This window comes from Drosophila novamexicana, unplaced genomic scaffold (genome assembly GCF_003285875.2).
Source record: "Drosophila novamexicana strain 15010-1031.04,08,12 unplaced genomic scaffold, DnovRS2.1 tig00001959-arrow-arrow-pilon, whole genome shotgun sequence".
Lineage (NCBI taxonomy): Eukaryota > Metazoa > Arthropoda > Insecta > Diptera > Drosophilidae > Drosophila > Drosophila novamexicana.
Genome location: NW_020824914.1, coordinates 139,049 through 164,626, shown reverse-complemented (window position 1 = coordinate 164,626; position 25,578 = coordinate 139,049). Strand labels below are relative to the sequence as shown.

General features: G+C 39.7%; 2 protein-coding genes across 5 annotated transcripts; one reads left to right on the top strand and one right to left on the bottom strand.

Moving 5' to 3' along the window:
• LOC115768710 (probable G-protein coupled receptor B0563.6) lies at window positions 1–20,498 on the top strand. Of its 3 annotated transcripts, XM_030713403.1 has the most exons (7): window positions 1–823; window positions 7,864–8,156; window positions 9,899–10,120; window positions 12,220–12,373; window positions 17,051–17,200; window positions 17,708–17,801; window positions 17,864–18,648. In XM_030713403.1, exons 3-7 carry the CDS (start codon window positions 9,968–9,970, stop codon window positions 18,570–18,572), a joined length of 1,260 nt encoding a protein of 419 aa, XP_030569263.1. In that variant the 5' UTR covers window positions 1–823; window positions 7,864–8,156; window positions 9,899–9,967; the 3' UTR covers window positions 18,573–18,648. The 3 variants fall into 3 exon arrangements, with proteins under 3 accessions (XP_030569263.1, XP_030569264.1, XP_030569262.1); XM_030713404.1 differs by lacking the exons at window positions 1–823; window positions 7,864–8,156 and having other exon boundaries at window positions 9,216–10,120; window positions 17,864–18,461; window positions 18,532–20,498; XM_030713402.1 differs by lacking the exons at window positions 1–823; window positions 7,864–8,156 and having other exon boundaries at window positions 9,216–10,120.
• Window positions 20,499–21,148: 650 nt separating this feature from the next.
• Window positions 21,149–22,220, bottom strand: LOC115768705 (serum response factor homolog A). 2 transcript variants are annotated; one of them, XM_030713393.1, is made up of 3 exons: window positions 22,194–22,220; window positions 21,668–22,096; window positions 21,149–21,597 (listed from the first exon to the last, which is right to left on the bottom strand). In XM_030713393.1, the coding sequence occupies exons 2-3, from the start codon at window positions 21,941–21,943 to the stop codon at window positions 21,298–21,300; spliced, it is 576 nt and encodes a 191-aa protein (XP_030569253.1). In that variant the 5' UTR covers window positions 21,944–22,096; window positions 22,194–22,220; the 3' UTR covers window positions 21,149–21,297. The 2 variants fall into 2 exon arrangements, with proteins under 2 accessions (XP_030569253.1, XP_030569254.1); XM_030713394.1 differs by lacking the exon at window positions 22,194–22,220 and having other exon boundaries at window positions 21,668–22,101.
• Window positions 22,221–25,578: the final 3,358 nt, after the last annotated feature.

The following is a 25,578-nucleotide window of genomic DNA, read 5'->3' as shown; positions in this document are numbered from 1 at the left end:
GTGCAAAAAGTTAGAGTGAATAAAACAGAAGTGCATGAACATGCAGATGTGCATATTACAAAAAAGATGTTTTTTTTAACATTCATTATTCTGCGACATTTCTGTGGCAAATATCAAGCATATTGAGTGTGTGTGTGTGTGTGTGGATGTAAGCGTGTACGTGCGCGCGTGTGTCTGTGCGCAATTGTGTGTGCGTGTGTAGTTACGTGTTGTGCATTTCAAATTGGCAGCGAGCGCTAGGCGCACAAAAAGAATTACTTTGCGCGCTTAAAAGTAGGCAACGGAAATGCAACCGACCGAGCTTGGCTGGCATTTCGAAAGTGTCGCTTTCATGTGTGTATGCGTGTGTGCGTGCGTGTGTGTGTGTCTGTGTGTGTGTGTGCTCGCGCGTGTTACTGCATAAGTTACAGTGCCACGACTTAAGTGCAAATTTATGTATTTTTAATAGACAGCTGTGCTGGGCAAAATAAAATATAATAATAATTAGCTCAGCAAACAGACAGCTCATAGAATTGCCAGCATCCCACCGACGGACTGCCAACTAAGGAACGTCCACTGCCACAATAAACTTTAAGCCACAAACATTTAACAACGAACGCAACGAAAATTACTGCCAAAAACTTAATCATGTACAAAAAGCAAGAAAACAACAACTAAATTGTTGTAGAAACATTTTTTTTTTCTGATTTTTGTTTTGTTTGTTTTTGTCTGTTGAGAAAGTGCCCCATTCCAGCAATAACAAGAACAACAGCAACAACAATTTAGAAGCAGCCAACGTGTTCATAATTCCGTTAAAGTCGCTGCTCCCGTTGCACGCCGTGTGGTAAGTTGACATTCCATTTCCATTTCCATTTTCATTTTCCATTGCGATTTCGAGTGCACTTTCAACGGCATTTTGTTCGAGCTCTCCCCAACAAGCTCCTAACGCCGCTTGACTCCTAAGTGCATCTGCATGTTAGCATGTGTTGTTGTGTGCGTGTGCGATTGTGTGTGTGTGGTTGTGTGTGTGGTTGTGTGTGTGGTTGTGTGTGTGGTTGTGTGCAGGCGTCGGGGTCAGCGCGTTATTACAAGTTATGCGTTTTGGCATGGCACCAACAAGCCAACAGGCCAACAATCTAACAATGGCAGGCAGCTGATGCTACTGCTGATGCCACTGTTGCAGTTGTCCCCGTAAAAACAGCAGAAGCCAGCGTAAAGAAAAGTCACGTTGCCAATGGCAATGGCAATGGCAACTGCTAGTTGGACCCCAAACAACAAACTATATGAGAACAAGAAGCAGAACTGAAACGAATGAAAGCTAATTTTGCCTTAGACTCTGTCCCTCGCTCTGTCTCACTTTTGCTCTATCTCTGTCTCTGTCTCGTTCCCTTTCTCGCTTTTCATTTAAACCATCGAGCTGCTTATTTGCTGCCACTGATAGCAATTGGCCAAGTTCTCTTATTGCACTCTGCAACGGAGAAACTTTCATCAAGCCAAGGCCAATTATTGTCATTTACGAGCGGAGCCAACTAAATTGAACACAGATACAACAAAATTCATGTGTGGCTGTGTGTGTGTGTGTGTGTCGGTTAGTAAGTAGGTGCACATTGTTGACCCGTAATAAAAGTATAAGCTATTCGCATTTTCAAAGACTACAAATTATAATGTACATATCGAGTAGATGGATAGACGACATTTTATACGCCCAATAAAAAATGGTACTTGAATAGAATTAAGCTTTAATACAAACAGAAATCTTCCATTCGTCATTTTATTTTATTTTTTTTTTTCTTATTTTCTTCATAAGGTCGTGCGAATAAATGCAGTTGTCAAAAGTAGACAATTTGACTACAATGTCTGTTCGCCTGTCCGTCATTTGGAAAGTAGGGGAGCTTGTAAACATCAAATTTATTTATAACTATCCGATTTATCCTCGATGTCCACAAACCAATGTTAAAATCAAGATCTAGACTCACTTTTCTGAGAACAGTCTGACAGCAGTTCATTTTAAGTCCGAGCTTATTTTTCTATGGCAATTAGCTTGAATAGTCATACCCTGCCTTGAAAATCGCATCCTTACCCAGTTTTAAGTGGTGCACTTATTTTTGATTCAATTAGTAAAAGCCATTGCGCTGAGCTGAAGCTAAATACAATGCACTCTTGGCAACAATTCTTGCGAGGTTAAATTGCTTTTAAGCATAATAAGCACACATGTCATAAGCTGCTAATTATTCCCATCCTGCACCACTTGGCTGCTCTTATGAATGTACCAAAATAGCTTGCCGAGTGCCACTGCAGTGCCACAATGCAGGTTAATCCTTAAAAGGATGTCACTTGACTGATGACTGTTAAGATTTGAAAGCAAGCAGCCACAGTGGCATTCAAGGTCCATTAGTGCCTGGCGCGATGGACCTGAAAGAAAAAATAGAAGCTGCGGCTAAATTCGGCACTCCGAAGATTAAATACCCTTGTAAGGCATGCGGCATAGAAGTGCCTTTATATCCGACCGATTGCTTCAATGCAATATAGTAGTCCGATTTGATTAGGATTTGCGCACATGTATAAAGAATAGTGCAGCACGTAACTGATATAACTTGAAAATATATTGATGAGCAAAATGAATTGACACGTATTGCCAAAGTACTAGATTCCATAGAAACTTACGGATGACATGCCTACCTCGAGTCGGCCAAAGATACTGAACAAGAATATACTTATATACTTTATGTCCCATATTAGGCGTTACAAACTTCGTGTCAAGACTCTCATGCCCTCAAGAAGGATATTAGAAAGCCTAAAAAGTCACAATGGACACTTTGAATGCTTATTCTGGCGGCACGACCGAAGAAGTCGCTCGCAAGATATTTTGATAACTGCCCAGCGACAACGTCAACGGGTCAACCCAATTTATGGCTGTCTTTGTGGTTGATGTTATTGTGGCTGGCGTTGTTGTAGCTAACGCTGCTGTGCATACAAATGTAAATTTCAATTGAGAATTAATCGGGCAGGGCAGGGCAGGGCATGGCTGGCGTTGCACGCGTGTCACGCGTGTCACGTGCCACAATGAAACCGCGCGACCCTGAACGACTTTTCTGATGACTTTGCGATAAGTCTTCGATTAAAAACTCGCCCATTATCAGAAATAGCTACTCAGCAGTTTTGCTCGTCCTTGCGAGCAAAAGTTTTGCGGCAAGTTTTCATCGTAGTTTTTTTTTTCAAATATTTTTACTTGGGTCTTTTTTTATTCGAAGACGTTGGCGGCAACTTTACCAATTCGCAGGCGCCTGCGAGTATGCATCTTCCTCGACATCTTTTTATTTTTCCTTTTTGGCACGCTTTTTTTGTTTTTTGTTTTTAAATTTTAATTAAAAGCTTAATTGGTTGCCACACCTAAGAAAATTAATATTAAAACGATTGCGTAATTAAAAGAAAACAACGAATTTGCTGTAGTTGTTGCATACATACATACAATATATAAAAATAATATATATGGCATATATATATATCTATATAAGTATATATGTATATATTTGTCTTACGGTCCAAAAAGCTGCAGTCTGGCAGTCAGAGTCACGCCTTGAACCCTCGACTCGTTGACGCCTCGTACAGGCAGCATAGAAATTAAAAACTTAATGGTCTGGCAAGCAGACACTCGCTCACACACCCGGGCACACACACGCACACACACAAACACACACACAAATACATATGCCAATGACGCGCAAAATGAACAGTGTGTGGCAACAGTTCTCCCATTTGGCAGGATGTCAAACAGGAATAATATCTGTACAACGTTTTATTACGTGAAGTACGCGTAGGTTCACACAGCTGAGTTCAATGCAAATATTGACAGCATAATTTTCCGAGACACATTGATAATTGCGCATTTGCAGTAGAACAATATTAGTCTGTACAAAATTCGAATACTGAAATTTCATTATAGTTAGGCTCACTTGTTTTTTCATACATAAAGACAGAGAGTGTAATGGACGTAGTTCCAACAACAATAGAGTCTATTTCAATAGAGATAGAATCTATTCTAATGATGATTTTTTGGTTTCAAGATGCGATTGTATTAAATAATTTTTTAGAAACAATTAAACATATTCATCTCATGCCCAAAGTCACAAACGGAACCTCAAGGCAGGAAGTTAGATTCAACCGTGAACCAAATAGCCGACAGTTCGATTTTGGGCTTGCAGCCCTGTTTCTAGAGCTTCATTAGTTCAAGTAAGAGCCTCTTTTTTCACACATTTCAGTTTTCCATCTAATTTACCCATTGTACACTGCGATCGCACAGGGTCTTTGGTGCTTCTTGGAAAAATATACCAGAATACGTGATCATTATATAATTTGCAGATTAAAACGAAAGGACAGGCTCATACAGACAAATGACATTTCTCGCCATGCCCAATTAGATCTACGTTCTGATTAGGAATATGGTATATTCTAGGGAGTGAAAGGCGAACTGCGATTGTGTTCTACTGAGTATTCAAAATTTCAATCAAACTTGCGATTTCCATGCCAGTTGAACGCGGCTGTTGTTGATTAAAAATACATAAAACAAAAAACACAATTAAATACAATTTTAGATTCGTTTAACTTTATGGGGCACAGAGTACAATAAACTTCGATTCAGCAGAGCGCAGTGTGTTGTCGCCTTAAAGTCAAGGTTTATTTTTTTTATTTGTTGACGTCTTGAGTTGATTTCCTTTTTGATATGTGGATTTCTTACAAACTTAATTTGCGCTCTGCCAGCGTGGGAATGTTCTACAATATTCCATTTCCTCTGGTCCTTTGTCCTGTGTGCTGTCCCTTGAACGAAGCTCGTTTTGTGTGTAAATTAAAGCCAGCTCTACAATTTAGGGGACATTGGCCATCTACCCGCTGTCAGGCAAAACTGCAGGCACTGTGGGTTGTCCCGGACAGGACACACGACTAAGCACACATACACTCTCTCTCACACACACACACACTTGTACACCACACACGCAGCCACATTCACACAGATATTCATCTATGTCGCACATCGTTAAGCGCTGCCAGTTTGACTTAATTTGCGTTAAACTTTTTTGTTAAACATATCATTCGGTTGGCAGGCCCAACAAACAGGAAGAAAAAAAATGAAGCAAAACACACACCAAGAAGCGATGCGGGAAACACAAACAAAGGCATTAATCATGCCAGCGTGGAGCGAAATACATATATATATATATCTATATATATATGTTAAATATATTATATACAAACATAGAGAAAAAGCGACACGCAGTGAGAGTGAGAGGGCGACAGAAGGGTACACTTAGCTGGCTAAAATTAAGCGAAATGGAGTCTTCAGAGGGTTTACTAAGCGTTTGTTTAGATTCTCACTGTGTCTGCGGTCATTATATCGGGTATTGGCAATAGCCTCATATGCCCCAGCTTAACAGCGAAAATCATCGTCATACATTGCACACTCATGTGTGTGTGTGTGCGTATGTGTGGGTGGGTGTGTGTAAGTGTGTTTTCATAAATGACAAACTGTTTTTGGTTAAACAGAGGCCCCAAAAAAAAATGAAACAACCCCGAAAAAACAGACAGACCCCAATGTACATATATACATATAGAACAAACGACAACCAAATTTGCATGCTAATAAACAATAGACACTCTTTCTCAAACAAACTATCTGAACTGTATAAAAAATAATAGAACGATTCCGCGGGCTCTTGTTCAAAGTACGTCAAAACGATGTGTTCTGAAATATATACAGGTCATAATTATACTCAAGCACGTCGCTTTCAGTCTTTCAGATATACCCTAGTTATACTCTATAGTATTGAAAATACGAAAAAGTGCACAAGCATGGCAGACAAAGCGGAAGGTGGGAAAGGCACGGGCTGGCGGCGGTAGGTGGTTTTGTGCTTTTTACAGAACCTTATTTATTTACCAAATGAAAACTTTTGGCCCGAAACTAGACCGCAATAACTGTAAGTGCTCAGCAAACAGAGTCCAAAATGCCCAAAACTAACAAGCTACGGCAACGCCTACACTAACTAAAGAGCGACCTCTGCTCCCCCCTTGCCCACCCTGCACGCACATCACCTGGCCTTGCCCGGTCACAGCACCAGAGGTCCGAGCCCACCCGCAACCCGCACAAATCATTCGTGTGTGTCGAGTATCCTGGCTGGCGAATTATTATGATAATCGCTGGCAAAACCATTGCGACATCCTTCCCAGCCAGCAATGCAATATGACAGCTTGCTTGTAATATTCCACAAAGCTGACCCGTCGATGCGTGCGACAGCGTAGACTCCGTGTCCAAGGTATTCGAATAGTCTGCCAAGCTGCTAGTCAGCCATTTGTCGCACCTTTGAAGTGCCAACAGTGTTGCTAAGTCGCGATTCATTCACTCTTCCCCACAGTCCGCCAGTCAGTCAGTCAGTCAGTCAACTAGTCAGCTAGTCAGCCAGTCAGTCAGCCAGTTAGCTGGAGAGGGAATAGCTTTTATGGTTGCCTTGGGGAAATTAAGTTTGTGTCATGTTTTGTGTCATTCGATCTCCCCCGACGGCAGCAGGAGATTTGCACTTCAGCGTAACACACTGCGTATGCGTGATGTGTGCCACATGCAAATAGCACAAAGTGTTGCATACTTATGCGCGCGTGCAGCTAAGCGAACTGCGATGTGCAATAAGATATTCCTAGAAATTACGCTTAAATGATTACCGCAAATTATATTTTTTTATATATAGTTAACAAGCCGAGTGTCAAAAGAAGTAAAAAAAATATTATTATAAACTAAAATGAAGTAAGGCAAAGTGAAAAATAAATATATATTAAATAAAATACAAAATAGGGAGAGAGCATAAAAAAATAATAAAAAATAGGTAAATATTAGAATAAATAGATGGAAGCTTACGGGGATATTTCTTAGCCTCTCTGAAGTTTAACCTCAAATCGTTTTCTTGTCTTGCAAAACATGGCATGACATTGGAATGTACATTAAGTCTTTGCCTAACCTTTTGTACTTTGCGATGGAGAAATACTCTTGTACCCAAAATTGTATTATTCAAAAAGCTTGGTCCTAAAATAACCGCCGCACTTTTACTGCAAGGCAAACCAAGTGCTATTTCAAATGCGGGCCATGCTGAATAATATTTCGATTATTGCAAATACATACACTCACTTGTCTGACAAAATACTCGAAGATTCACTACCTAGTAATATCAAGAAGCTACTTAAGTTGAATTTAAACCAACATTTTACAGAGTCAATTGTAGCCAAGCACCTTTAAGCATAAGCACGTTTATTGCTTGGTAAAGTTGTAAGAAAACTCATCTATTGGCCATCATTTTATAGCTCGAGGTACTGAGCACTCGCGCATATTTCATATTTGTTCAGGAGGTCCTTGCCCGCTATATTTAAAGGCGTTCGTCCTTATTGCCTGGCTAGCTGCCGTCACCGGCTTCTGGTTGGGCAATTTATCAAATATCTTATGCGAAACTCTGTAGCTGTCAGCGTTGATTTTAGCGCTTAGTGTGTTGTTGCTGCTGTGTGAAGCTCCATCTGTGTGTGGGTGTGCATATGGACTGTGGACGGCGGGCGGTGGGTGTGGCAGGCGCGTGTTGACTTTCAGTGACGCGTGAATATAAAACACACCTGTTGCCAGGGCCTCGGCTACTACGTGCGACGTCGACGGCGTCGTTTGTATGATACGTAAGGTGGGTCCTTAACCCCTACTCCAAGCTCACTTTGCCAAGATCAAACGCCGGGTGTTGGTGTACTTTGCGGGCTTCCTCTTGCACAATAAAATACATAAATAAAATACTTGTCAAGCAGGGGCAACAAAATGAAGTTTGCTGGGACTCTGTACTAAGCGCATAACATTTAATGCTATCATTGCAGAGTGTCCATAGCAGCGTGTGAACAACATGCAACATGTGTCAGCAGCAGCAGCAGCAGCAACAGCAGCAGCAACTTCAACAGCAACGGAAACTGCCTCGACATCCGCTCGAGCGCTTCAAATACTAAGAAACTTTCAATCAAACACAGAAGTTGGCATTAAGGACCGCTAGAGATCCTCACAGAGGGGTGTAAAAGTGCTTACACCTTGTTCCCGCTTCCAGCTGTGGCAACAATTAACTGATCGTTTGAGCCCAGATCAGATTAATCGCCGCAGAGGGCAGTCCAGACCAGAGGTGAGCTCTATCAGCTATAAAGTATGTATCATATTGATTTCCATCCCACATATATACTAATCAAATGTTCTCATTACACGCATTTCCATTTCAATTTAAAAACATTTTTCGCATTTGCACATAATAGTATGAACAGGACCGTTCATCCTTGAGCCTTATAAGGCTTACGTTTGGTTTACAAGAAGTTAAACTGCGTTTTGTGTTCTCATCCGCTTGTCAACGATGTCCTCTTGTCAACTTAACAACACCTCATCGACAACTGCAAACAATCGCTTTAGTTTGTCAGTGCTACCATGTATGTAATCCTTTTCAAGGGGACAATTCGGGGATTACTTCCTATATAACATATGTATATATATATACTATTACACGCGGAAACCATTGAAAATGAAAAAGGGTATATTGGTTTTGTGCAACTGTATGTCACAGGTTCCGTAGATGGCGCTTTTTTGGACCATATAATATACAAATATTCTTGGTCTGCCTGTTTATCTTATTGTCTGCCCATTGACCATTAGATCTTAAAAACTTCAATGCCCTTTTGGATACCCTTATTGCCCGCGCAACTTGCCTCGATTCTGCGAAATCGATAAATAGATTTCTTTCATATTTGATCCACGTCTTGGAACTTGTACGAACGAGTCACACGATTGGATGACTTCCCCTGTTTGCTATAAAATTTAATAAAATATCATTTTTGAGTACTTTAGGCCGCCAAATATATATATTCATATATTCCCCTTCTTAAAGTTCAGACAAATAAAAATACCAAAGTTATACAAGAATATAGTTGCAATAGGCATGGGCTGTGCAACTTTAGCACAAGTACACAAGTACAGCAGTTCGGCGCTGATTGCGAGGTAAATCCCAGTAGGGCATGCCCGCTTAGAGCACATTTAGTTATTTCTTATTTAATAATTTGGTGAACAGCATGAATACAGCTTATTTAATCCAAGCCAATGACACAGAATATTATGTAAGAGAAATCGTAGCACAAAGTAATCAGCATTTCAAATTGTACTATAATAGTTTTATTTCTGTTTATGCCCATAAAGAAATATTTCCGCTTAGCTGACTCAAATGACGCAAACATTTTTCGCTGAGATTCGATGTGAACTGCTTCGGCTCGCAAGCCCCAAGCGACCGTTTTAGGCATTGTTAAGGAGCGGGTTCCCTAGATAGGTTTTATACACTTTGAACATATTTACAGCCCGCAATTATTTCCAGCATTTTATTTTTATATCTCTGGGCTGACAGTTGATTTTCAATTTTTCGATGATTTGTTCGTACCAATGGCAATCAAAGCCCCAATTGTTACGCCTTGGGGCATTGGGCGGGCTTAGGCTCCATAGGTATCAGGCTCCTATCTGGTTCCAGACAGCTTCCTAGCCTCTTTCAGCTTTTAGAGAGCGCTTTGTTTTTATTGCAAAGTGAACGCTTCCGTTTCCGCTAGTCTTGACCCTCTCTCTCTCTCTCTCTCTCTCTCTCTTTCTCTCTTTCTCGCTGTTGTGATTCTCGTTCCTTACTCCATCTCATTCGCACACCGTCGGTGTCGATGTCGTTGTCGTTGTGGTTGTTGCTGTTGCCGTCGTCGTCTACGGCTTGCCATTTAAATTACATGGCTTCGACATGGTAAAGGGCCCGCATTCATTCATGAGCTCGTCCCGCCAGCTATTTTTACACGCAATTTCTTTGACTCTGTCGCCTTTGTTCGCTTTCTTTACTTACACAAATGAAACTAGAATCTCATTGCGGATCCTTGAAGGCCCACACACGCAACAACAATCATTGGCATCCGTCAGAGCAAAACTATGATAACAAGACTATACAACACCGAAGAGGATCCCGCCTATTGCTCATTCATCTGGGGCGCGAATCTCACCAGCAGCAATGACCTCGTCCTGGGCACCACCGCCAATTCGACCCACATTTATGCCAACGACTTGCGAGACGACTTATATGCGGTAAGTGGAAAATCTTAGAGAAATATGTTTGCAATGCTCTCAGTGTGTAACACGAGATGTACTTAGATTAGCATAATAATAAAATCAAATCAAACCAAACGACAGCAAAATATTATTGTCAGTGCTTGGGCGCACAATTTTCATTGTTCACCTTTATTGTAAGGTATGCGGCAGCAAAAAAAAAGCGTATTAAATTGGATGTACAGTTAACGCAGGGTGGACTTATTAATTTAAAGTCAAAGTGTTGTTTAATTAAAGAAACAATGCTGTACAACGTCACAAGCTTATGTTATTTTCCGTTTAACTTTTCCAATTTCAACTGATTGAGTTCTGTTTATTGTGTTCACTTTTTGTTTTTTTTGACAATATTTTCACAACATGCATTTATTGTTCTTTTATTTTGTTAAATATCTTTAAGCCTTTACATAAATTAGAGCAGACCAGTGTTGTATAACGTGCTTAGTAGCTTACTCTATTTTTTCTATTACTTGCAAAAGTTATTCAACTACCAGGCCCATCAGCTAGATATTAGCAAAAACTTGAGTGTAAGAAGTATTTTGTGTACCTATTGCAAATATATCTATTAAATTGCATTTTGTACACACAAACACATATTATATACTAACAGGCTTTTATTAAACATCACAAGTTTTATGTAGGGAACGTTTATACCGCAATACGTGGTAGTTGTATTCCAGTGAATCACACAATTTTCCCATAAACTATAACTGAGTTTACTTTAAAGGCATGTCACGTTGGCAGCTGCATTTCAATCTGTTCTTTGAGCTAAAATCAAAAGCAGCTGCTCACAGCAGATGCCTATGTTGTTTACCTCTTGCTTTTATTGCTATTAAATTACTATTTGTACACAAAGAAGAGAATTTTATTAAAAATGACAAGCCTGTTGCTTGTGGTTTGATATGAATTTATATTATATATAAGGAACGTTCCTGCAGCAATATGTGGCAGCTGCATACCAGTAAATCTCTCGGGTTTTTCTCCCATAAACTATGACTGAGTTTTCTTGAAAATCATGTCATATTAGCAGCTTCATTTCAATCTGTTCTTTGAGCTACAATCAGTTATGTCAGGGGAAGGCACCTGCTGCGAACAGCTGCAGTAGAGCTGTTGCCTACTTTTCAGCGGCACACTCATAATGTGGTTGCTGTTGTTTTTTCTTCCTCTTTTTCTAACACAGCTTATTAAACGATAGGAACGGGGAATGGGGTACGGGCTGGGTGGCAGCCAGGACGAAAGTCCTATTCAAGGCAAAAGCGAAATAACTCATTTCATAGCACAGCACGTGCAAAAAGTTTGCACACAAGCCGCTGCTGCCGTTGCTGCTGCTGTTGCTGCTGCGAGTGATGTTGCTGCTGTTGCTGTTGCTGCTGGTGTTGGTGCTGCGGGTGTTGCTGCTGCTGCCGTTCAAAAGGTGCTTTGTGTGCAACTTTCGCTCAAGGCTGCAGAAAAGGCGAACTCAAGTGAACTGGTGGTGCCTGTCTATCTCGGCGTAAGGCACAAAAACCATAGTAAAACAACAACAACAACGTCAGCAGCAGCAGCAGCAGCATCAACAATAAAAAACTTAACAAAAAGCAAAAGCAAACATGCTAAAAAAGCATGCAAAACATATTTACAATGCGAAAAAGCCAACCCACTCAGTGGGGCACGTGTTAAAACAGAGAGAGAGAGAGAGAGAGAGAGAGAGAGAGAGAGAGAGCATGACAGAGACAAAGGGAGCGAGAGAGAGGGAGATATTTAGATAGACAGTGTGATAGAGAAAAAGCCAGCACTCTAGTGTGTAGCATATAACTAGTGTGTCCGCATGGGCGTGTGGGTGCGTGAGCATAACAAGTCGCAAATAAAAGTGTCAAGTTGACTATTGAATTTTTATCTGTAGCAGCCCATCCGACTGAGCAGCAGCGGGCGGGAGGGAGACAAAGTGTCAGTGGAGGAGTGGGTGCTAGAGCGAGAGGGAGTGCTGCATGATTTATGAGCCATGGCGATTTTGTTTACTATTATTTTTATTATTATTATTACTTTTTATTGGTTGCGCTGTCGCTCAAATGTCTGCCATCCTTTCCCTCTGTTTATCGCAGGACGTGGAGGATCCGCGCACCGAATCTCTACGCGAATACTGCTACGGCCTCATGTTGCCCATCATCTGCGCCCTGGGCATCATTGGCAATGTGCTCAACCTAATTGTCCTCACCCGTCGCAATATGCGCGGCACCGCCTACATCTACATGCGAGGTAAGTCAGCCGCCGCCTGCTTCTTGCCCAAACATTTGAAACCTTTCTTTCTTTTCTTCTTCTTCTGTTACGTCATTACGAAGAAATTCAATTTCATTGACTGTCTGCAAATGGCCACTTAACTGAATAATTGCCAATTTTAGTGTGTTGAAAGTATTTCATTCACTTAAAGCGCCTCCAAATTCCACACTCAAATTGTATGCATCGGAATTACATTTTCTCACTAAATCGCTACCATGAAGAAAAGAATAAAAACAAAAACATTTACAGTGTGCCAGAAATAACATAAAATACACTTGAAGAATTAGCATCCCCTCCAAATTAATGATAATAATAATACCAACAAGAATTTAATGATAATAATAATAAGGGGCCACTACACTATGAAACAGCAAATGAACGAGTTTGATAAAACCAAAACTTTTCATAAATAAAATCGTCAACTAGAAAATCTTAAGTAGAAACCCTTAGTTCATTTTTAAATCACTTGTTCATTTTCTAGCAACATAGAACCTATGGAAAGCAATATGCTTCCGCAGTCCGAATTTTTCAACCTTGGCCAGAGTTTGTTCATCATAATCAAATAAAGAACTGTTGACTTTGGTTAAAATAACTGCAAAAACAAAAAGTTTTCAATACAACGATTGACTTTTCCGCAAACCCTGCACAGTCAAGCATACGGAGTTTTTGATTTAATGAAATTGGTGTGTGCATAAAAATAGGATTTGTTGTTATTCCCTTGCAAAGTGTTCTTCATATAGTAAATATATAAACTAAATAGGTTCAATGTTGATGAAAATAAAATCATATGCTAAGGATATACATACTTGTAATTCTGGTAAAGATTTATGTATAATTAACAATGACTTCCATAGTAAAGCTCTAAATTATGCTGATGATTCTTAAAGCAGTTATGTAATCTACTGATCTGGGACACACACTGTCAAAACATCTGCACCGGGTCGTTTCACAGCTTAAAATCAAGCCAGCTTCGATGGGCATCCTTATTTATACTGCTTTTTTCATCGAGCTTATATTCAAGACCTGCTCTTGTCTTATACAAAATGATGCTGTGCAACTTTAATGGGCAGCTCTATAAATATGGCTGTTTCGCATTTTTGAAATGTGTAACCGAAAGTGTACATACAATTTCTGAATATGGATGGAGAACGTGGTGTCCAAAAGTTTAAAGCTTAGAGCTTGGCGCGAGCAAAGCTGGCTAAGCACGCTAGTATAAATATATTCCAGCTAAGGCGCTTAGACCTCTTAGTGTGGGCCTAAATGTTATTCCCAATGATTCCAATTAAATTCATATTTTGAATTCTATAAAAAGGGATTTTCTCAAAAATTTGTTGGTTTGCCCAAATATTAAATATCTTTAAACAAGAACCGTAATTGGCATTAAAAAAACTTCAGTCATAACTTCAATGCTCTGCCCCTTACAATTTCAACTTAATTTAATTTCTCTGTTCAGTTCACATAACAAATCTAGTTGACGACCTGCTTAGAGCATGGGCGGGTCAGCCGAAAAGCGGCAGTGGGTGGCGGGAGTTTCACCGGGTTTGTTCTAGCAACACTTATGGACCAACTTATATACTTTTTAAGAGAGCAGCCATTAAATTGAAGTTTGCAGAAGCGTAGGGTTTCGGTGCTCAACGCAGCTTCACTGTAATTGCATTAAATTGGCAGACGAACATTTTTGTTTATTCTCAACATTTGTTTACTTTAATCTCAGTTGAGCACTGACTTTTAGGATATGTACATATATTAATGTTATATAGTGCATTCATGCGGAAAGGCCATACAAATAACCATTCAAGTTAATTTAAATCCAATTTTAGAATGTAACTATAATAGCTCGTATTTTTTATGGTGTACTTTGACCAAGGTATGTTCCAGATACAAGCAGATACAATGTTGAGTGCTTACCTTTTTTCCAAATATTTTTCGAACCTGAGTAGTTTAACTATGACACACTTCAGTCCTCTCGAATCGATGCATTGGGATTTAAATTCATGTAAATGTATAAAAATAAGAAAACATATCTTTTCAATGAATTTCCTATTATCATGCATATATTCACACTTGCTAATACTTAAGAAAATAACCTTTGACCCTGCCCCAACAATGACAACGGCAAACTGTAGCTGTAATGGCTTATGGCAAACGAATATGCGTATGTATATGCGTATATGTTTGTAGGAACTGGCATTAGGGAACCTTATTTGATTAGGCTTTCGGAAATTTATGTAAAGCCGCTAAGCTCCCCGGCGAAAGGAGGGACACCGGCCAGCATTGCGCCAAAAAGGAAATACGCGCAAAAAATGGCGAAATGTATTGGACAGGATGTTAAGTACGTGCAAGCAACCAACTAAGTATATTGGAGGCTCGCTCGCTTTATGGCCTTTTAATTGATTAATGAGATGGCCGACAAAAAATGAAATATGTCAACGGCGCAGCATGTTGCCAATTCTTGTGCAGTCCGCAGTACGCAGTCCGCAGTCCGCAGTCCTCAGTCCGCCTTCCGGCCGGCAATCAGTCATGCGGTGTGCGCTGTGTGTCTGTGGCAAGGACTGGGGCAAGGACTCACATTATTTGCCAGCTTCAGCTTCAAAGAAAGCAGCTCCACAAATACGCGTATAAAATGTAAAATGCTTCAAATGTAATACGCATGCGATGGCAACATAATTGATTGCCTTTTGCCTGCCTGCCTGCCAGCTTTGCCAAATGGCGGCCGGAAGACACGAGATGCGGGAGGCGGAATGCGACAAGCGAGATGGCAACTGCTAGCTGATAGGTGATAGCTGGTAACTGGAAAATGGAAAATGTTAGATGGTTGCCACTTACGGCTTTTCGTAAGCTGTGTAGCTGGGTAGCTGGGTGGCTGGATAAATGCAAAGTGAGGCCCTCCGCTTGAAATATCACCAGTCTCATCTCAACAGGCAAGTCGAGTGGCATGGCAGTAAATATTAAGTTGAATAGCCTTGCAGCAGTGCCAAACCTGAAACTGGTTCTACTTACAACTGGACTATCCCAGAACTGTAAGCTTACAGCTGGTTGCCAAGGCCTCTGAGTAATAATGACCGAAATCAGAGCAGTCATTTTATTAAAATAACAAAAATATTTTGCTGCCAGCAGCCTTTTTACGACGCGGTCCGTTGCCATTTGTCGGTCAATGCCTTCCACTGTTTGTCTGACTGCTTTATGTGTATTTCTTTCAATGTGTGTGCGGGTGTGTGCGGGTGTGTGTGTGCTCATACTGTAACGTGTATCAGAGGCACAGCACGCTGCCAGTATTTGGTGCCAGTTTAGAAAAACAAAAGTTATGCACTTGGGCTATGAAAGCTCTTTTTTTGTAGGGGCTTCCATGCTTTATGACTGACAGGGGAATAGATGGGGAAAGTTATCGGCTCTATAATAAACTAGAGTACAACTTTCAAAGGACACAGCAAATGCCCAACTTTACGCATTGAACATCAGCTCAGCAAATCGAATAACTATTCTTGGTTTACTGCCACTTGAATTTGGGCCTTCTTTTTTATGTTATTTACTAATGATTCGAGAAAAAAGATCTACAGCTATTCAAGCGAAATTAAGTGGTTGTGATGTCCTTAAGAAAATCTACATCCCGTCTAAAGATGTAAAAACTCAATTATTGAATAATTTATAAATATATGACAATTTTTAAACAGGATATCTCTCTTTTATACATTTTGTGCAAAGTTTTAAATAAATTGCTGAAATAAATACATCAATTTAAAAAAACATTCCCAGAAGAAGAGCAACAACTTAATGTGAGTGGCATTCCGTATTTCATATAGAATATTTGCTCTTTGTTGGCCTCAAGTGAATGCTCAATCAATTGACCTTCACTGTCAAGCTGACAATCCTTTCGGCCTTCTAGTCAGTTAGTTTGCACTACAAACAACTCCTGTGTTGACTGCCAATAGAACAGATTTGTATAAATTAGGCCCATCTGCTGATGAACGAATCATCATGTGATGGACACTTATCAAGCTTGGCGCACACAAAACTGACATTTATATTGATGCGGCATGTACCCAATTAGATGAACAGCATAATACATCATATGTGTGTGCGTGTGTGCGCGTGTGTGTATGTATGTGTGTGTGTGTGTATTGCTGTGTGTTTGCATCGCAGGAAGTCATATATCTAGCATTAAGCTTTGTTGGCACGACAATTTGTGGCATCAGAAGAGCGGGTCAAGTGGCCGCTCACGAGCAAAACATATAAAGTAATAATGTAATTATAGAGCCATAAACAAGTCGTAAATCAATAAATAACACACACACACACATACACTCGGACACACATACACGCGCACTCGCACACGCACATTCGCATTCGGCAATAAGTAGAAATTACATATCACAACAAAAACATCGAGCAACAACAGAAAAATTATTTATTCCGAAAAAGGAACGCGAAATTAAGCAAACAGAGAACCGACCACCAAAAAGGAACAGGAACTCAGAGCCATTCATTCTGGTTGAGGTAGGGGGATTTGTCTAGTGCCGGTTCCAGTTTCGTTAGCTTCCTGTTCGCGGCCATGTCGGAAGCGACGCCATAATTATGCCATAAACTCAGCCATAAAACTGCTATAATGTGAGCTTTACAAATTTTCCCGCTTTTTTTTGTACTTCTCGTTTTCCTTAGCCTACTCCACGGCCGCACTGCTTGCCATTGTCTTTGCCATACCCTTTGGCATACGCATGTTGGTGCACAAGGATCGCGGACAGTGGGAGGAATTTGGACCGGCATTCTATACGGCACACTTGGAGCTTTTCCTTGGCAATGGTTGTTTGGGTAAGTGTGGATAAAGCTTGGCACCACAAAAGCTTTCTAAGAACTTAACAGCTTGTTGTAAGACATACGCCCAACTATTCGAGTTCTCAGTAAACATTGATATCTGGAGTATAAAAGGGAAATACATAAATATTAAAACATTAAATTATATCTGACTACTTGAGAATGCTCGTTAGGAGATACCTTGTATATAAAATATAAAATTAATCAGGGCTTACTGTCATTAAAATTGACTTACTTAAAAACAATCTGAAATTAAAATAAATATCGTTGAAAGGTTTTCATATCCTGTATCCATTCAAACTTATTTTCAAAGCTCAAAATAAAATGTAATTGAGTGAACCACTTTTTAATTGCATATCTGCATCCAGATAGCCATTGAAAGCAAAAACAATATTTCACACCACCAATATACTCCCTCTCTCAATATGTGAACAGAGTATACAGACCTGCAAAGCAAATATATTGTATATACAACTCTTACCAATCCGTCCATTGACCTTCCAGGCGTTGGTGTGATGATGCTATTGGTGCTGACCATCGAGCGGTATGTGTCCGTCTGTCATCCGGGATTTACTCGACCCGTGATGGGTCCACCAGGGTGAGTATTGAAGATGAGATTGCTAACTTACAGCTCCGTTTAACTGTGATTGTTTGCCACAGCGTGGTTGTCTTTCTCACCTGTTTCGCAACATTCATCATCTACTTGCCGAGCATCTTCCGAGGCGAACTGATCAAATGCATGCTGACATCGAACAACGTTTACGTGTACTTACGGCGGGACAACAACATCTATCAGCGCACCATCTTCTACTCGGTGTACAAGATAATGCTGGAGGTGATATTCAAGCTGATACCGACGGTTTTGATAGCGGGCCTCAATTTGCGAATCATGTTGGTTTATCGTCGCACTTGCGAGCGGCGCCGCCAAATGGTCCTAACCAGGGCGAACTATGTGAAGGACGACGATCCTCGTAAGTTTGCGGAAGAGCGACGTCTGTTTCTGCTGCTAGGCAGCACATCGATTCTGTTCCTACTCTGCGTCTCGCCCATGGCCATACTACATATGACAATTGCATCGGAAGTGTTGCCCAGCTTTCCGTTTCAGGTGTTTCGGGCGCTGGCCAATCTGCTGGAGTTGATCAACTATTCGATAACGTTCTATATTTACTGTCTGTTCAGTGAGGACTTTCGCAACACTCTGATGCGCACCATCAAGTGGCCGTGGCTGAAGAGCAAGCTGTGCCACCAGGTGGATGAGGTGAGTGCTAGTCCGCCAGCTACGGCCACTGCTGCTGTTTGTAATCCAGTTTGCCCGCCCCTTCACACAGACACAGACCATAAAGGGCGTTCCAATGGTACGATTCGATAAGGTGACTTTGCGTAATCATCACATTACCACCACATCTGGCATTGGACGTTCGAGCAGCATATAGTCCAGGCTAACGCCTCCTCCTACGCCCGTCGCCACGCCAACGCCCACGACCATGCCCACAACCATGCCTACGTCCATCTCCAAGTCAAACTAAATCGATCCCCATCCCGAACTGCCTTTTAGAATGCTAAATGTGTTCGAATTGAACATAAGTTCCGGTGCTTTTTCGCCATATATATGTAACTCTAAATGCCGGAATACCCCCAACATTTGCCACATACGTAAACCTAGCTACACTTCTAGAAACCCACATTGAGCCAATGAGGAGATGTGTTCAGAGCCCCTTACTGCAGTATACGATATATATCTGATCGATCAGATGACACTGGAATAATTATGCTTGTAATTGCCCCAAGTCAACTCGACCATTTCAATATATCTTATGATTTTTGTTTTTTTTTTTTTCATTTTAGGATGGGGCTCTTATCTATATTAATGTGCATTCATGCATTTATTACTTATATACGAATATTATTGGTGTTGTTCAAGGTTTATGCTAGAAAAAAACATTTTAGAAAACTGAAGCAAATATACCAAATATGCATACTACATATATCTATAGCATATATCTTATATATGTTTAGATTGAATATTCATTACAGGTTATAAAATTGCAAGCAAAAGAATTTAGACATTGATCGCCAACTGAGCTGAGGCTGTCCGGCCTTGACCAGTTATGGCAAGATCGATTAGTAGACGAACAATTTTGGAGTTAAGGTGAATAAACTGAGGAACTGAAGAGAGCTTAGAGCAGCTGCATGAGCAGAAAAAATAAACATACGGAAGTCAGTTCTTGCGAGGCGAACAGAAAAGATGAGAGAGTATTATGATAGAGCTCGCGACCCTTTAGTTTTTAGAGCATAAGCAAGAGCTTAGCTAAAAAATAAAGGCAGCGGACGATAAAGTATCAATATGCATTTAAATGGTCGTCATAGTATTTCAATACATAAACATAAACAAAAACTTAAATAATATTACATATTTTTGTGTGTCACAGTTTCAAATCGATATAATGAATTACCCCTCATAATGAAACACAATATAAACGATATGTGTGTGTATGTACTTCTATGTGGCCATATAGATGTACGAATAGTCTAGTTTTAGATGCATTTCAATGACAGCAGAACAGACAGAATTGATCAACATAGAACGATTTATCGATGATATTTATGTAAACTGGTGTATTTATATATACTACAAACACAAGTAAACACAATATATTTATATATACGTATATGTATCTATTGATTGTAGTATTTAAGTGCGTGCAAGTGGATTTCCTGATTTCGATTTTTTGTGGCACACTGAAAACTTTCGTCAGACGAAACTGTTGCAAAATAATATATTGTTAAACTAATTTTAATATTTGTATGCTATTACATTAAGTTATATTTATGTCTAGTTGATAGAAATCGAACACATTGAGTGCATTTACATACTAATTGTGAGGGGGTCTAATCAGGCGATCAGGCGATCAGGCGATCAAACGATTCGCGATGAGAATCCTTTATAAGTAGCTATCCTGTTATAGACCATCTCTAGTAAGACTTGATTTACCAACAATTTTAATTAGTTCACTAATGAAGGTACCATATGTACGCTAGAAATCCCCAACACTTGCAGCACTCGTAGAAAACTTCAAGATAAATGTGTGTACCTATAAAATAACTGTGCAAAATGTTGTCTACGTGCAAGTAACTAAAACAGAACCTACTATACAAGAAACCATATATACATATATATGTCTACAATATGCTTAACAACAGTATTTATTGTGAAGTCAGATAATATTCCGACTAGGCAGCAGCATAGATGAGATATTGATGCGAAGAATTATATGCAAACTATGAATTCGAATTTTTTTTTTTTTGGCGAGCGCAGCTCAATAACAAAAAACGAAAGAAGATATATTACTATACAGATATACATTAAAAAATAAATAAAAATATCTAAATATATATATACATATATATGTGTAAGTTGCGGCTCAAAATGAGTTTAAACACATAAAAACCCAATGCAAGGCAGGCACGGAAGTGAATACTTAAAATTCGAATGCAGCCATTTGACAGCAAACGCATAATTAAGCATGGAAAGCAAATTGCAAACATATTAAATAAAGATTTAAATAACTACATACACAAGAGAAATGCTGAAGGCGCGACAGCGAGAGCTGCGTCCTGAGGCTTAATACACAGTTCATAAACATTTACCAGCCATATAAACCATTTACATGTGAATTAAACAGTTTAAATTGGTGTCAATGTTCAATATTAAATACATTAAAAATTCAAGAAAATGCTAAAAAAAAATAAACATAAATAAGCAAATATTACATTTCAAATTCCATATAAATGTCAAACGAAAACTTTACAAACCCGATGCCGTCAAAGCAAAGGATTAATAAATTAATTCAATTCTTCAAAAAAATTTCTCTTTTATTCGCATGCACTTTTCATATCTGCAATATGCATAAACAAACCAATCGTTTTTTGTTTACAGTAAAAAAAAATTTATTAACTAAGCAAAAAAATTAAAAAAAAATTAATAAAAGTAATTTGTGATTAGAAAATGGAAGAGCAACGTGAACATCACACGGCAGAGGAATATACAGTGAACATTGCCTACAAGTAACTGCGGGCAATCTATAGTTGGCCGATTACCATGGTCGCCAAACCACCAAACGCTGCTTCACCAGCTCCGCCAGTTGGCGCTGCCGTTGTCGCTTGCGCTCAAAGATCTGATGGCGGATCTTCAACAAGATGCTAACCCGTGGCTCATCCGACGGTACCTTCGCTGTCGCCGTCGCCATCGCCGTTGCTTTGCCCGCGTCTTCACTGCACGTGCTCAGCTGCTCCATGAGCAGATCCATGTCGTGAGTGGTTGCCGGCGAGTGCGCTGCAGGCTGCTCCGCATACGCGCCCTGATTGTATTCATACTGCAGCTTGAGGCGCTGACGCTGAACGTAACAAAGAAATTTTTGATTAGCTAACGGCTCCCTCTGGCTTATAGAGCAGCCGCAGTCGTACCTTTTTGCGTGCCGCATTCTCGGCGAGAAAACGGCAGAGCTGCTGCAGCTGCTGCTCGGCAAGTGTATCATCGTGCTCCTGCTGCACCCGCTGCTCCTGCCGCTGCTCCTCCAGCCGCTGCAGTTGGCGCTGCTTGATGGCCGCTTGCACCTTGCACTTGGTCGCCGTGTTCAGCTCCACTTTGATGATCTGCTGGTGCCGCTGATGCTGCTGCTGCTGCTGCTGTTGCTGCTGCTGCTGGCGATGCTGTTTTAGTATTTTGTAAATGACACCCATGGTATCTATTGCTGGTATATATCTTTGGTTTCTTGTACTCGCGCGCCGAGCTGCTGGCACAGACTGTCCAAAATTGTTGCCATATTCAGCGTCTTATATGAGCTGCGACTGCTGCTCCTGCTGCTCCCCGAGAGAGCGGCAGAGAATGAATATCTGAATAAGAGCGACAGCGGGTGTGAGAACGGTTGCTGGTTTTTTAGAAAATGCATACCAAAAAAAGAATTACAAATAAAAATAAACCATAACTCACTCAGGGCTCATATGTGTGTATGTTCGTGTGCTTGTGTGTGTCGGTGTGGCACATTGCGCGCCAAACTTCAACTTGCCATATGAGCCATTGCTCAAGTGGAGTACTATTTTCTTCTCATTACAATGCCTTTAGCAACAACACATGTGGCGAGCCCGAGATAGCTAATAATAGCACACTGCATACACACGCACACACACGCATACGCATACACAGTGTGTGCCTACACACAACACTTTCGTGGCATTGTCAGCGCATGCAGCCACGCCTTCAGCCCCGTTCCCTGTTCCCGGCCGCATGTCCGCATGTTTGGCGCCCATTCCAAGTGTCGACTTGCGCTGCTGAGCCCGCCTTTTCTCGAATGCACTTATTAACGCAAAAGGAACACTGACATTACGCTCAAATTGGGCTTTCATAAATGTAGATAAAATGTATCTTGTGGTTGCCTTGTATCTACTTGCGTCTGTCCTAAAAAGCTCGAATGTTTACATGATTTTGATTTCAAATAACGTTTTGCATTTGGAAAACAAATTCATGGATTGAGCTGAATACACAAGTTTTTAAATAATAATAAATTACTCAAATTAAAAATAAATAAATAAAATAAATAAATCGCTGTCTAGCTTGTCAGCAAACGTTGACTACAGAACAGAGTATTGCATAGTCGGTTCTACTCAACTGCGATTGATTTGATTTAAAAATTATTTGTAATTCTTGTATTCATTAGTTTATTTCTTTAAAATGATAAAAACATTTTCAAAATCTATTTATTAATATTTTGTTATTTTATTTTTAATTATTGAATGCAGTTTTTATAATATATCATACAAAATATATATTTATACAACTTTATAAATAGCGCCTGGGAAAAAACACTTTGCGACAGGCGCACTCACAAACTGCCACAAAAAGAGCGAGCGCGAGCGGGAAAGATAGAAATAGACAAAGACAGAACCTTCCTCTGGGCTGCGTGTCTGTGTCATGCCATGCACTTGAACTCCGCATTCACATGAATGTTCCATTGCCAGTCGCATTGCATTTGCCTGCTCATATGTGCGTTCCTGTTCTCGTTCCCGTACCCGTGCCCGTGCCCGTGCCCGATCCTTTTACTAGTCCAGTCGGGTCGTCGCTTGGCGTCTTATATATACACATATTATCACATGCCTGTCGTGCCGCATTTTTTTTTATATTTTCTTCTTTTTGTTTGTATTTTTGTTGTTCTTTTATTTGAGCGTCAAGATGTTTCAAAGTGCACTTCAAGTGCGTTACAATTTGTGTCTATTTTTAGGTGCTTGGGAATACGACAGATAAGAAGGCCGCCAGCCAGAAGGCGGTTCCTCTAAGGCGCTTCTCCATGCACGTAAATCATAACATAGAGCCCCTTCAAAGGGGCAAATTTAATAATGCTTAATGAGCGAATAACGATACACGCTCTATTTTGCCATAATTGTGCTTAAATAAGCATTAGCTACTCGCAGTCATACTTGAAATTAAATTAAATTATTCGACACAGTGAAGCTCAATGTCGATTCGGATGATGAACGCATAAAGGAGTTCAATTCGTTTAAGCCGGTTCTAGCCTAAAACTCTATCTTTTTTGCCTACAAACACTTTCCCGATACTTAAGCCAAATAACCAAAGCATACACGATTTTGATCCCAACAATTACATTTTCCGTCCGTGGTAGCTGCCGTTAAAATTTAGCCAGCATCTTGAATATGAAAATACGGCATGAAATATTTTCAGTGTAAAGCGCAATTGAAAATTAAAAATATAATTTTCATATCAAATCAAATATGAAATCATTTGGCTGACCAAGGTTTCTAACGAAACAAGTTTCACGAGCAGTGAACCGGATAAATAACTTGGGCTTGCAGTCCTTATAAAAAATGGCACTTAATTTTTTTCTATATATTATAAATACTATTGATATATTTTATCTATAATTGATGCCAACATCTAAGGCCTTAAAAATACACAATTAAATATAAATATATAAATATAAATAAATATATATTTGTAATTATGTTCTCACCTGTAAATACATACGCACGGTTATTTTATCGTCCTCTATCAGTAGGCGGGAGACGAAATTTCATATCAACACATCACTGAAAGAACAAAAAAGCAGAGATAATGTTTATTAGCTTAAATTCAGCTTGCTTGTTAAACCTTACTTGAATTAGTGAGAATCGGGTAGTAGAGCAATATTTATAAGTATGTTTCTTTGTTAATCGAATTTCAGCTCAGCTCAACTACGCACATGTTTAAATACATGTATGTATAAAAATACATAAGAAAAATGCTCACATACAACTGTTGCCAAACAGCGTGCAGATTTTACAAATAAATATTTATGTTGAAAAAAAGCATACGACTGTAATTGTTATTACTTTAATTTTAAATATAATAAGACATAGTTATATTGGTAATACATACCTGTTTTTTCAATGACCACATTTTAAATTGGTGCCTCCATCCCCAAAGCCATAGCCACTGCCTCCTCCATTGTTCAGGCCAGCACCTCTATTGTAATTGTGGCCGCCGTCTCCTCTATTTTGAACAAGGGCACATCTTGAAGGGTGCCGCCTCCTCCTTTGCTGAAGCTGCCGCCTCATCCATAGTTGACGTCGCCTCCTTCACTGCAGTGAAGCACATGAACCTAACTTGAATTTATGAGAATCGAGTAGAAGGGCACTAGTAAAAATAAGTTTTTTTTTAATTTGCATATAAACATACAAAAGATTTCTACACATTCATTTACATGTATACATGAATATACACATGCATGTATACATACAAACATACGTAAATTCTTATATACACATATATGTACATGCATACAAACATAATTATTCACACATACACTCATACATATATAACACGTTTATACAAACTTAAGTTCCCACATACACACATATCCATAATGCGCACATACATATGTATATACATGTATATAATATACACACATGCAGACAACATACATCAATACATGGATGCATACATACATACATACATACATACATACATGTAGGGATGACCATTCGATGGTCTTCACAAGCACTTGAGTTCTTTATGTTCATATTATTTTATTTAGAGAAATTGGTGAACAAGCGTAAACTTATGATTATTGTACATTTTCCGACATGTATTTCAAAGACAACTTTTCATTGACTCTTCTAGCTTAAAACTGAGCTTCTCCTTCTTGTATTTTTATCGATAAATCTATCGTGGATTAAATATCCATAGCAGGGTTGCATATGATAAGTGATTTTATATTACCAAATGAGTATAATGCCAACATTATACTCGCCTGTTTAATTTAACTGATTGTAAGTTCGACCACTCCTAGTTCTGTTTCCAACTCCTACATACATACATACATACA

Excerpts from the sequence above, each read along its gene's own strand:
- LOC115768710 (XM_030713403.1), top strand. The coding sequence starts at position 9,968 with ATGATAACAAGACTATACAACACCGAAGAGGATCCCGCCTATTGCTCA. Across the intron at positions 12,374-17,050 it reads CGCCTACATCTACATGCGAG|CCTACTCCACGGCCGCACTG; the intron begins GTAAGTCAGCCG and ends CGTTTTCCTTAG. Across the intron at positions 17,201-17,707 it reads CCTTGGCAATGGTTGTTTGG|GCGTTGGTGTGATGATGCTA; the intron begins GTAAGTGTGGAT and ends TTGACCTTCCAG.
- LOC115768705 (XM_030713393.1), bottom strand. The coding sequence starts at position 21,943 with ATGGGTGTCATTTACAAAATACTAAAACAGCATCGCCAGCAGCAGCAG. Across the intron at positions 21,598-21,667 it reads AGAATGCGGCACGCAAAAAG|CGTCAGCGCCTCAAGCTGCA; the intron begins GTACGACTGCGG and ends TGTTACGTTCAG.